Raw genomic sequence first — 13,388 nt, 5'->3', positions numbered from 1 at the left:
AGAATAATTGCAGATTTATAAATACATGACAGTGCGGACATAGAGTCATGTAGTGCATGATAATGAAGACATATAACGATGTAATGCGTGACAATGCAAACTAAAACTATATGGTGTGTCGCAGTGCGAATACATAGTTACATAGTGCGTGACAATACAAACATATAACTATACAGTGTATGATAGTGCATAACAGTGTGTGACAGTTTTAAAAACCTTCCTCAGTTTTAAAACCCCCTAATCTTACTATTATTAAAATCTAAGAATTTTTTAGTATAAATAGTCCATGAAAATTATCTTACCTTGGGGTTGTTTTTATAGTCTTGGTCCGATATTCTTGGTTAGTCGTTTTGATTTACTATTTTTACTTTGCGGCATAAATAGAGTTTAATAGTCAAGGAGCATATTAAGTATTCAAATGATATACTATTTCTGGTTAAAATAATTACTATTATATTATACTTTTTAAATTATTTACTAAATTATTATAATTGTTGCTATATAAGAGCTAGTGAGGTAAATTGTTTTATTATTCTAAATAAATCGAACCACCACTCTGTGAGAACGATTTATTTTTAAAAAGAATTATGACTGATTGAAGACAGTAATATATTTTGAAAAAAATAGTAGAGCTGTCAAAAACTAAATGCAATGTAATACTATGCGTGGACTGCATATGAATTCCTACTATTTAATCGTAAACATAGAACTCAAATTTTATCTCTTTTATTTTTTATGCCATCCTCCAACCAATTATTTTGGAAAGCTCAAGATACAGGTTTTAAAAAGAAAAGAGATAAAAATTTAAACAGAACCATATGTATTTTGGGGAATCACTATATAGTCTGAGAATGTAACAGATAAATGTAATAATATTTACAACTTCTCAATGGCATATATGCAAAGATTATTCCTAACAATCACACACACGTACATATATATATATAAGTAAAGAGAGAAAAAGAAACAAAGAAAAGAAAGAAACAAGAAAAAACTAAGGTTTACCATTCTATAGTTATGCCTAAAATTATTTCTTTCTTGTATTTTAAAATGTCTCAAGCTAGTTCCTATATTTATGACTAAAATAAAATTATTAATTTTTTTATTAAATTTAATTGAATAATATTAAAATGACTAAAATATGTTTATTGTGTTTATTATAAAAGACATGCAAATTTTGATATAGTATAATAAAATTATCAATATATTCATGATACTCAGTTAAATATTAGCCATAAGTTTGTTTAAGACTTTTTAAAGTAGAGAGGGATAGAATAATTTTGAATAAGATAATATATAACCCAAAAACTAACAAATAGGAGGAATCTCAACATAGGTGATACACCTGCTTCTCTTCCTCTTTTCCACTATCTCCTCTCTCGCTCCCATCCTTCCTGCTTCGTCTTCTCGTCTTGGATGGAAGCTGCGCTGCGGCGGCAGCGTCAGCAGATTTAATCCATTTAGATGCTTCCATCCCGCTCGTCCTTTCTCCGCCTCCTCTTCTCCTCCTCTTCCTCTTTCCCACGCCCAAAACTCTCCTCTCCCGTCCTCTCCGCTTTCCCTCCCCACTTCACTCAACGAGAAGAACAACACCAACCCGAGGAATCGACGCCGACTACTCCCCCGCCTGAGCTCCGCTATCGCTTCCCGGGAAGTCGTGCTCGGAACCCTTCTCTCCTTCCTCTTCTTCCTCCTCCTCCTCCTCCTCCCGGGGCGTCGTTTAGGGGATTCTCGTCATCTGCTGCTCTCCTCTCGTTTGTCCGCAGTTGGGTTTCACCGTATAGATGCTCTTGGCTACTGCTTTGTTGGGTTTGGTTGGGTTTGTGTAATTTTGTTTTGGATTTGATTTGCAGATTATTCTCTTCGAGTTGCAAAGGTCAAGAGAACAGAATTTGATGACGAGGCCAGGTAAAGATTTTTTTTTTTTTTTTTTTTTTCTTGTCTTTTGGGTTTTGTCCAAATTATTGTGCACAAGCCCCTTCTTGTTTTTGTGTTATGCTTGTAGCTTTCTGTTAGATTTTACTTGTATACTTCTAACATACAAATTTTAAAGGAAGCATTCTTTTTAATCATTTTATGAGTTGTATTGTTTAAACAACAAGGTATAACAGTGAAGATGAACTGGATTATAATAAGTTCATGCACTGATGATATATGTAGGAAAGACTTCTAGTTCTAGCTTCTTCTTTATAGCATATATTGAGGTCTTTGTAGACATGCTGTAATAGATGTCATCTAGCTACTGCTGCAGCTGCCTAGTAGTTACTTAATCCAACTTCTTCCTGCCAATTCTTTTGGTTTGTATTGGCACCTTCAATAGGTTTATAGTACTTGGCTACTTGCATGCAAGAGATTAATGGTCTTCAAGATTAATTAGTTGACGCCCTCAAACTAAACATTCACACTGTCTAAAATTACATGATATATATATATATGAATTTTGAGCCAAAGCTCTGCTAATGTAGCCTGCCAACTGGTCCTTCTCCTCAGTATCTCACAGTTGACGATTTTCTGTTTAACTTCCCCATATTCCTTCACAAAACAAATTTGTTTTGTCACAAAATCAGGAGACGGCTTCATCAAAACCATCTGATTTGTGATAAATTTTTTCCCTTCTGTGTTCAGTTTTGGATCTTTGTTGCACCTTGTGATTATGACATTGCAAAATGAATCCAATTATAATTTATCAGGTGTCCTTTTGTGGATTTTTTGACCAAACTAGCCGTTTCACAAATTTTATTTACCGAAATAGACATCACTTTAAACTTAATGCTAAAATGGGTTTATTTTATTGTAATTGTTAGTAAAATGCTGAATTTATTAGCATTTTACTTTTAGATGAAAACGTCAAAAAGTTCCTTTTATAAAACGCTAAATTATTCAGCGTCTTACTTTTTAGAAAAAGCTAAATAGTTAACATTTTCTCAGAAAAATTGGGAAAAAATATTTAAAACTAAGATTAAGAGCTATCATCCTAATTTTGCGATTCTGAGCGCGGTCGCTTGCGGGGAATCGGAATACAATTCCAACCCATAAATTTTTTTCCATATCTTCGTAACGACATATTTAGAATAGATAATTGAGTACAAAGTTACGGCACTCTAAACTTATTCTTTATACTTTTACTTATATCTTTCTCATTTGAGGTTTGATTAAGCTTCGATTAAAATATTACATTCTTTTTTTTTTTCATCTTCATAACGACATATCATAGTCCAAAATGGACTATTGGTTATAAAGTTATGACTTGAGAAACTGAGTAGTTCATCATCTTAAATAAAATGCTGAATAGTTAGCGTTTTTAATAATAAGACACTTAATTAGTGTTTTATGTGGAAAAGATAGAATCATCTTTCCCTCGTAAAGTGTTTGAAAATTTTCAGCATTTTTCTTTTAATTAAAATGCTCATAAGATCAGCATTTTACTTAGAAGTTAAAACCGTAGACTCATCTAAAAGTAAAATGATGGACTCATCTAAAAGTAAAACGTTGAACTTATCATCGTTTTACTGAAAGCTATAGTAAAATAGATCCGTTTTAGTACTAAATTTGAGATGTGGTTTATTTGGATAAATAAAGTTTATAAGAGGTTAGTTTGGTCAAAAACTCTCCTTTTGTGGAGTCACATGAAAATTTTAAACTGAATTTCTCTGGAAGAATCAGAATGCTTATTACATTTGTAGCCTCCTCTTGAGGTCCCTTATTCTCTGGTTCGGTGGGACAACTGTCTTCACACGTGCTGGCTTCTTCTTACTATCTTGCAATTGGATGGCAGGTTGATGAGGTCTTCTAGGTGAGGACATTATAGTCTGTACCAGAGAGGGCACGTATATCATGGAACATCTTATCTTATCTTTTTTTCCAATCTGGTCTGTGCTTTTATAGATAAGTTTGAAAGTTGGTGCTAGCAGAAGTCATAACTAAGAGCCTTTGAAATTTGCAGTCTGACAGCCGACTACTTTTATTTTAAGTCAAGCTCCAACTTGGAAAATGATGACAAGAAGTGGGAAAGGTACGAAGAGAGTCATACATTTTAGTGGGAAAAATGAAAAAAGGTTGAGTTGTCTGCTGAGGCTGACACAAGGATGAAATCTTTTGGGTTCACGGACTTGGCAATTAATTACATATGCTTTATGGTGTGTGGATCAGGAAGTTCCTCAAACCCTAATGGTGGAGCCATGTGCATTGGGACACCCAATTTAGTATTTACATCCAACTTGTAGTTTTTAGTTTTGATCGGCAATAACTGTTGAATAGATTACTTAGACCATATAGTTGGCAGCTACTAGATTATTGGAATCTCGATTGCACGATCGCCTTCTATTTTTACACTTACTTAAGAGCACACATAGACGTCGTGGCATCCCTTAGTTGTTTTCAGTGGTCATGCATGGCATGCAACTGCCCTTTTATAGATATTCACCTTCAACATGGATGCATGATATAGATAAAACATCACAGGTGTCACGAGGGGAGCTCTTGAAACACTAGGATACAAATATGCTTGGGGTAGGCAATATGCACACAGACACATGCATATGTATGCATATAAATAGGGGAACATATGCTTCTACTTTAGAATAATACATTTGACTATGCTTTTATTTATTTAATAGAGAATTTTCTGTTGTAACTTGTAAGAGTATCTAGACAAGCACATGACAATTCATTAGCAAAAACTTTTCGTAATAGATTATCTAAAATACTGTCTTAGATGTACTACACTGTAAGAACAAATAAGACAATTCCATTTGAAAATTATAAGAGTTGAGATTGTGGCATGCAATCTAAGTTGGGTCCTATTCAAATTCGTAAAACATCTGCCAAAAGGTAACATCCATCAAATTTTAGCACCAAAAAAAAAAAAAAAAAAAAAAAAAAAAAAAAAACTGCAACCTAACTGGAAATGAATAGAGGTAGTTCATTTCGGATTATCTGATCTTCTTAAGATGTGTTGATATACATTTCTTGAGTTTCTCCTTCCAATAGCTAACTGTTAATCAAATGACTTAGTTCAGCCAACGAGCAGTTAACACAGCATTGTGGTGCAACTTTCTTGTCTTCTCTCTCAAGTTTGGGGTGTGGTTTGTGACTTCTAGTCATGTTATGTTAGCTGAACTGGTGCACTCAATTGCTGATTTTGCAAACCAGGTATGCGTGGCTTTTGGCATGAGATAATCTACACATTTCAGCATACCCTCATTCTCTGAGATTGCGTCTAGTTTTCTCAATATTCCATCCTTATTACAGATCAAAGGTTTAACTCTTTTGATATTTTAGGCCCTTCTTGCTTACGGTTTGAGTAGCTCGAGGCGTGCTCCTGATGCTATGCACCCGTGAGTTTTTCTAACTACTTATTATTTGTCATTTATTTTTAAGTTTAATGTTTATAGATTTTAGGAGCTGATAGACAAATGTCTTGTCATTACTCATGAGCTATTAATATTTCCTTTATTTTGTCTACAGTTATGGCTATTCTAAAGAAAGGTTTGTTTGGTCCTTGATATCTGCTGTGGGTATCTTTTGCCTGGGTTCTGGTGCCACAATTGTGCATGGATTTCAGAACTTGTGGAGCTCTCACGTATGTTTTGTTAAAAACATTATTTAATTGTGAAAATTGTGTGCACCAGAATGGACTAGCCTCTTTCTTGCCTAGTAAAGTTTTTTCATAAAAATATTAGTACCTTCTCTGAGTCTTTTGTCTGGAATTTTGGACAGCTGCCTGAAAATATTCATTATGCTGCCCTAGTTATTGGTGGATCATTTCTTATTGAAGGTAAAACCTATAAAGCTAAATTGTCTTCTTTCGGCTGTTCAATTGGTGACTAATTCTAAAATTTCGACAGGTGCTTCACTTCTTGTTGCTATCAAAGCTGTCAAGAAAGGTGCTGCTTCAGAAGGAATGACAATGTGGGACTATGTTTGGCGTGGTCATGATCCAACTTCAGTTGCTGTAATGGCAGAGGTAATTAAATGTATCTACTACATCGTAGCATTCCTGTTCTGCATTAATTGGTTTGTACTTAATGCTGCTTTTTTCCCCAACCAATTTATGTTTGATTTAGTATCAACTTTATGTATTTATTTGTTTATTTCATACTGCTTCTTCCATCTGTTTTCTCTTGACTGCAATCTATTGATGTTATGTTCATATATGATCTTCACCTAGTTGTTATTATGTAGGATGGTGCTGCCGTTACAGGTCTTGCTATCGCTGCAGCATCATTGGTGGCTGTTCAGACCACAGGAAATGCTATATATGACCCAGTTGGTTCCATCATAGTTGGGAATTTGCTCGGAATGGTATGCTTTCTTTCATTATTGATATATTTGAAAGTTCTATAGCTCTTAAGTCGACTATATTACTTCCAATGTTAATAATTGGCCACCTATTTGTAAGATTTGATTGACTAAATTGATGAAAGGTTGGCAAACTTGCTTATAGTGACCACTCTAGAATAAATTTGCTCTAAGTAGTTACTTTAATTATGTATATTTATATCTAGTCAGAGGTTTTCAGTGTTAAAGAATAGAGTTAATCTCCAACTGATAGAATGAACAGCCAGCTTAGTTCCTCGTTTCTTCATAATCATATGAAAATTTATCATGCAAGACCACTTTGATGAATGTGTTTCCTCTTGGTTGTTATGTGTATCTGGTAGTCTTTTGCTATTGCACTGATAACTCTCTTGATGCATTAGTCTTGGTGTCTTGCTATCTGAGATGATGATATCCTTCTATCTTTTATATCAGGGGCTGAATCCTCATCTTATGCAAGTGTTATTTCATTTAGTTTTTTGTTTCTTTTTCTCCTTTCTTCTTTGACTAAGTAAAGTTTGTCAGTATTAGATCTGAGATGACTCTTCTCTCTCTGCGCCCCCCTTCTAATTTCCATTCTTGATCATTTGTACGGCATGTCTATCAGTGATAAATGATTAAGCATAGAAGTCTGAAAATCAAGATGGTCAGAGAGTTGCAAAACCTCTGTTTAGTTATCTATAAATAGTTACAGTTAGTCAACATTGCTCCCTTGAATTTCTTTTTCTAATTTAAGAGCTTCAAGCTGACACAAGTTTACTAACTGAAATTTCAGACAATCTCTGCCAGAAGGCAGAGGTTTTGGTTCCATGTAATGTTTTTAATAACATCGTACTGCTTTCATTGAGGCTTCTTATTTTTCCAACATAAGAAAAGGAAAAATGGAGTAAAATGAATAAAATTTGGATAGATAAAAGTGCAAGCATCAGTTTGTAACACATATTGCTTTCTTTCCAATGCCATTGTATATATTTTGAACCCAGTCATTCTATTGAATAAACAGTAAAACAGGGGGCATGCAAACAAGCAAGTAAATAAGGAAATGCTCTAAACTCTTTTTCTACTTTTCCTACTCCTCTCCCTTTCTTCATCCATTTGCTCAATCATTTTGAAGTGTAAAGCAAGGTAGGACGAAGTCAAAAAGATCTCTTCTGGCTTTAATATGCCTCAAAAGCTCTAGTCAGCTGGGAAGGATGTTATCTCCAGTCTCAACTACTACCAGGCTATAGAGAGCTATGTTGGATAGTTGTCTGATGAAGCAGCTACTGGGAGTTTGTGCAACACTAAATTTCATTATTTCTGAACATGTCCAGCTACTAGTACATATGTAAGTAGCAGCTGTAGGTTCACCTACTGTAACAGCATCACCAGATTATCTTCCTTGCAAATGTGTTGCTAGCATTGATCAGAGGCAGGCCACTTCAAAGAGATTAGGAACTTGATTTTGATTGTAGTTAGGTGCATTTGTGATAAATAAAAATTATTATCTTATTTATTTTAGACAACTTGATAGTATTATGGAAAATACCCTTTGAAACTGCTTATCTTGGGGATTAGGTTACCAACTTAGGAAATATATAAGTTTCGTTTCAAATCTTAGTTTTCAAGCCTAACTATTTTAAAATTGTTGCTTGTTGCATTTTTTTCCTATTTTTTAGAACCCTACTAGTTTTTAAGTTACTTCTTTAGCAAGAGTCCTATTTTAAGTATACCATAATAACTTGGAGCTTAAGACAATACTTGTATTGGCTATAGACTGGTTGTGGTGTTTTGGGGGTTTTAAATTCTAATGCATGAAGTTGATTTGTTTAGTACACCTGGCCAAGATCTGGTTGTTATTCCCTATCAACTCTCCTTCAGTATCTCTCTGATTTCTTATAAGTTATCATGATCTTTCCTAATCACATCTACCATCTCTTTTGATGCGACAACATTTTAGTTACAAAAAGAGCAACAACGTAATGATCAGGTGGGAAAAATGTCAGTTTTTCTATTATTGTTATGAAGAGTGAAATGCTTGAAAAAATGAAAGTTTTTTCTTGATCCCTCTATCATATGTATTATCTCTTTTGATGGAAAGAAATTTTGGTTATCAAAAGAGCAACAACATAACAATCAAAAGAAAAAAAGTTTTAACAGTTGTTCTATTACTATTTTGAATGGTGGAAGGCTTGGAAAAGTTGACAGTTGTTTTACAATTGTTATTCAATTAACTGTCTTAGAATTGGTGCCCTTTTTTATAACCAAAAATTAAGAAAATAAAAAATAAACAATTGCGGACTTGATTAACAATTAAGGAGCTAGTTGGTGAGTAAAGTAATCAAACTTCTTGCTTGTAGTTTTGGCCATGCAACCAGGACCTATTCCTCCAGGAAAATCGCTAGACATGCATATAGTCTACAAATGTACACATTAGGAATTTTAAGCCCAGCCCAGCTCATTGGGTTGGTTAGCGTTTCGCTTAGACCTTTTTTTTTTGATCATTCATGAGCCCGAAGGCTAAATATGGGTTGGACAAAGGGCCGACCCTCCCTAGATACAGAGGCAGTTTAGGCCTCATCGAGCTTTTAGTTGTCTAGTCTAGGCTTTAAGTCATATGCGTCGCCGAATAATTGCTTCGAACTAAATGCTGCCAAGATTTGCTCTAATTCGTTGCGTTGCCAAGCTATTCTTCTAAGCTAACCGTACTGCCGTGCTATCAGCCGGATCGAGTCAAGCCACCAAACCACCAACCTCTAAATAATTTCTCCACAATATTGTTTGGGGTTGGAGTTGAACTCATGACCACCTTGGTCATAAGCAAGGTACCAACTCTACTAGAGTTGGTTAGTTTTCGCTTACACCTTTGACTCCATCTTGCAAATATGTTCTACTATGATTTGTTTGTCGCAACACTACTCTTCAGGTGGTAAGAAATATTATCATCGATGTTTGGTCAGGCCTAGCAGTAGACTCCCTGACCTGCTAGCTTATATACTTTGTTAATCTAGTACAACCAAATACAAAATTCTTTGAGTACTAATGGAAATCAAGAACTGCTGCATATTTTGTTACGATTATGTGCAGTGTACTTCAGAATAAAAGAGCTGAGGTTACTTTTCTTCTTTGCCTCTCCGATTATTTTGCCTCCCCGATTATTTTGCCTCCTTTTATGTTAATGCTTCAAAGTTCAAAGCATCTAGTCTATGATTGTAATCATTAAATTATGTCTTGCAGGTTGCTATATTTCTTATTCAGAGAAACAGACATGCTTTAATTGGTAGGGCAATTGATGATTATGACATGGAAAGAGTTCTTCAGTTTTTGAAGTCTGACCCGGTGAACTTGATAAAACAAATTATTCAAGTGCTTTTTTTCACATTTTTGAGAATTTTGTAATCTGACTTTACGTTTGCCATAGGTTGTTGATGCTCTATATGATTGCAAAAGCGAGGTAATTGGGCCAGGATTCTTTAGATTCAAAGCAGAGATAGGTATCATTTTCTGATTAGTTCATTTCTTTTAGTGATTCATACAATTTAAGGTTTTCTGTATATTTTTTAGGCATGAGTTTATTGTTGATGATATCATTGTGACCAAGGTTCAAAAAATTGGGATCGGGATCGGTCGTATCATCGCCTAGATCGGATCCGACTTTTTTAATTATGTAAATTCTAAATATGGTGTAGTGAACATTGAAAAGAAAAGAGATTAGAGAGAGAGAGAGCGAGTAGAAGAAAACTAAATAAAAGAAAGAAAAACTTTGGTGCAGTGAAGAAGAAGAAAAAAAGAGAAGAAAAAGAGAGTTGAAGAAATAAAAAACTTAGAGAGAAATAAAATTAAAAAAATATATACCGGAGTTGGTTGGAGTTAGATCTCTCCATAAGAGAAATAATGACTATATGGTAAAAGAAGAAAAAAAAGAGAGATAGTTTGAATCGGGATTGGGTTTGGCTCCTGCTAACCATGAATGCAAGTTTTAGTAAATTAAGTCATAAAAATGGAGAAGGAATCATTCTTGATGGACAAGTACCTAAAAAGGATTATTTACTTTGGATCTATAGTTCAATAGCGAGTGGAGCTTGATCTTGCACATAGAATTTCAGCAGGATGCCAGGATGGTTAAAATGAAGAAGTGTCTCTAGTGTACTATGTGATCATCACACACCTCATAATTTGAAAGGAGATTTTGCTTCAGACACCTATAAACCTATTAATATGGATCTAATTGTTGGCAAGCTAGAAAACAACATAGTCAAAAGTTGAGTGTTGCTGAGATGAGGATGTTAAGGTGGATGAATGGTGTTACTAGAAAAGATGAATTAAGGAACACTATTGTTATAGAAAAGTTAGTGGTCACACCCATAAAGGAAATAGAATAAGATGCTTTTGACTTTTTGACAAGGAGAATCACGATTGAGCTCTGGAAAGAAACCATGTAGTGCTTTACTACGAAGGATTGATTCATTCAAATAAAAAGCTCCTTGAGAGGGAGGGAGGACTAAAATAACATGAGAGGAATTAGTAAGAACTAAGAAGAGATATGATAATACTTGATTTAGCACAAAGTGATGACCTAAATAGATATGAATGGACCTAGTTTGTGAACGGAGTTTGTAAAATTTCTGTGGAACTTTGATAAGCTTTGCATGCCTTGCAGTTAGCAGGATGAAGGTGCCTTTTGCTTGGTGTATTAACACTATTATTCCTTGATGTGGTTAGCCTTTCTCTTACTTCCTATGATTTTGATAGGATGTACATTAAAATTTGAACTTTCCCTTCATGTGACATTTTGATGATTGGTTCCAAGGCAAAAGGGTTTATAGGAGTGTCTACCCGTGATTTCTAATTAAAGAGTGGATTTCTGAAGTGGTTAGACCTGTTTGATTATTCTCAAGCAGTTTTGGAGGGTGCTGTCCCTCTCTCAATTGTAACTGAGCTCTAAGAAGTTTTATGACTTTTTTCTAGAATTATTTATTTAATTAATTTTCAATAATTGTCTCATTTCCTATATGGGTTCCTATATAAGTGCCACAAACTCATTAGTTGTGTTATATGTGGCAGATTTCAATGGGGTAGTACTGGTCCAAAATTATTTGGAAAGAACTGGACGTGGGGAATGGGCAAAACAGGTATTGTATTTGTTTATGTTCATATTATGTTCTTTATTACTTTAGAATGTCTACCCCTTGAATTGATATGATCATACGAACCTTGTAAGCCAGGAGTATAATGCTACCAATACAGAGAGGAGTATTTGTGTACTTGATGTATGTTTTTTACTTTTAGTACTTAACAGTTCTGATGAACATTATAAAGTCCTCTCAGCTGTATGGTACAATGTTTGACAATGAAGTATCCAGGTGTATGTAAGAGGCTCTTGGTTCATGAGACTAAGGATAGTAGGTTTAAAGGTTTTCAATCATAGAACAGAACTAAAATGGAGAGGCTCTTGGTTCATCAGACCAAGGACGGTAGCTTTCAAGGTTTTCAATAGTAGAACAGGGAACTAAAATGATTTACTTGCTACTTACGGTGAGCCATAATGTACGTCTGACCATGGATTAGATATATTTTCAATTTCCATGATTAGTACTAGTACGTTAGGTACAGTACATGTGCTTCTGGTAGCAGTGGAACAATGTGCAAACTCCCTGCCTTCAAATGCCATTCTGAGCAGTAGATTGCTACTGCCTTAATGTCGTTATTGTAGAGTTGGTTACAAGTAATTGGAATAGTTTTACTACTAGTACATTAAGAACATTATATGTGCTTGTCATTGCAGTGGAACAATATGCTATTTCCCTGCATTCAAATGCCATTCTGGGCAGTAAATTGCTAGTGCCTTTCTTGATGTCGTTGTAAAGTGAGTTCTTAATAGTTGGGGTAGTTTTATGACCACAATTATGTTTTGGAAATTAAATTGTTTTATTATCCAATACTCTTAATTTTGCTATGTAATGATTCTTTTGTTCTAGTTGTTGGAAATTGGAATCTTGTGCTGTGGCACACATCAAAGGATTTCTTGATAATAGTATGTATAAAGATGTAAACTGATATTTAGGTTACAGCTTCTACATTGCTTCTTGCCGTTGGGGAAAACATAGTTGTCTTTCACTTGGGATCACTCTTCTCCTAGTACATTAGGCAAAATTGTAGTCTTGTAGCTTGTAAGTAATGGGTACTACTTGGCCAATATGTACTAGCGCAACCAAAATGCCCCTAATTTAAATTTTACATTGATTCTAGGATTAGCTGCTGATATTAGTACAAGTTTCATTCAGAATTGTGAACAGAATGTCCAGTTTCTATAGCAGCCTTAAACAGATAACCAAACTAACCATCAATTGTTGGTGATATCAACAGTTTCGAGAAGCTGCAATGTCCAAGGATGATACAGCTCTACTTAAGGTCATGGCTAATTATGGTAGGTGATATCAACATTCTCAGTTTTTAAGCTTCTTGGCATGATATCAACATTATTAAGATTTTGTTTGTGTAGGTGAAGATGTCGTTGAAGCTTTGGGAAGCGAGGTGGATCGGCTTGAATCAGAGATTCAAAAAATTGTTCCTGGGATAAGGCATGTGGATATTGAGGCACACAATCCGGAGGGAGTCTTTAAATAGTTCCAAATTTTGCGGCCAACATAGCATATTCAATATTCAATATGGTTTATTTTCATTTGATAGATTGATCACCAATTCAATCATGAACCTTGCTTACTAATGGTCTCGTGATTTCTTTGAGGCGAATTGAGGATCCATTGACTTTTGCCGAAGGTAATCTGCTCATTGCAACAACAAAAATATGGTGTGTGATTATAGTTAAAGAAGGCATCAAAGCCAAATTTCCACTGTTCATAGACACAGACATTTCTATGTACAATCATCTAATTACGGATTTTATGCAATCTGTTTTCTTCTGACACATTTTTGCGTGATTATTGGTCATTAGGATGATAATGTACTAAAGATCATATATCCATAGCATAGTGGTGGTTTACATTACAAGAATTTTAGCAGCACCTTGCATGGTTTGCATGTTAAATGGTATGCAAATATTAGATTGGGCCAAACTTTGTTGTTATATT

The 13,388-nt window shown here is 34.7% G+C and overlaps 1 protein-coding gene across 2 annotated transcripts; it reads left to right on the top strand.

Moving 5' to 3' along the window:
• The first annotated feature begins 1,321 nt into the window (after nt 1–1,321).
• Nucleotides 1,322–13,225, top strand: LOC140787521 (metal tolerance protein C4). 2 transcript variants are annotated; one of them, XM_073136483.1, is made up of 13 exons: nt 1,322–1,765; nt 1,854–1,908; nt 5,019–5,151; nt 5,281–5,336; nt 5,467–5,581; nt 5,719–5,776; nt 5,847–5,965; nt 6,184–6,303; nt 9,535–9,636; nt 9,719–9,791; nt 11,362–11,429; nt 12,664–12,724; nt 12,800–13,225. In XM_073136483.1, the coding sequence occupies exons 1-13, from the start codon at nt 1,465–1,467 to the stop codon at nt 12,922–12,924; spliced, it is 1,386 nt and encodes a 461-aa protein (XP_072992584.1). In that variant the 5' UTR covers nt 1,322–1,464; the 3' UTR covers nt 12,925–13,225. The 2 variants fall into 2 exon arrangements, with proteins under 2 accessions (XP_072992584.1, XP_072992585.1); XM_073136484.1 differs by having other exon boundaries at nt 1,329–1,765; nt 5,014–5,151.
• Nucleotides 13,226–13,388: the final 163 nt, after the last annotated feature.

The sequence above is a fragment of the Typha latifolia genome, chromosome 4, assembly GCF_019914945.1.
Source record: "Typha latifolia isolate L0001 chromosome 4, TyphaL0001v2, whole genome shotgun sequence".
In the NCBI taxonomy this organism is placed as follows: Eukaryota; Viridiplantae; Streptophyta; class Magnoliopsida; order Poales; family Typhaceae; genus Typha; species Typha latifolia.
This window is presented reverse-complemented; position numbering and strand designations above follow the sequence as displayed.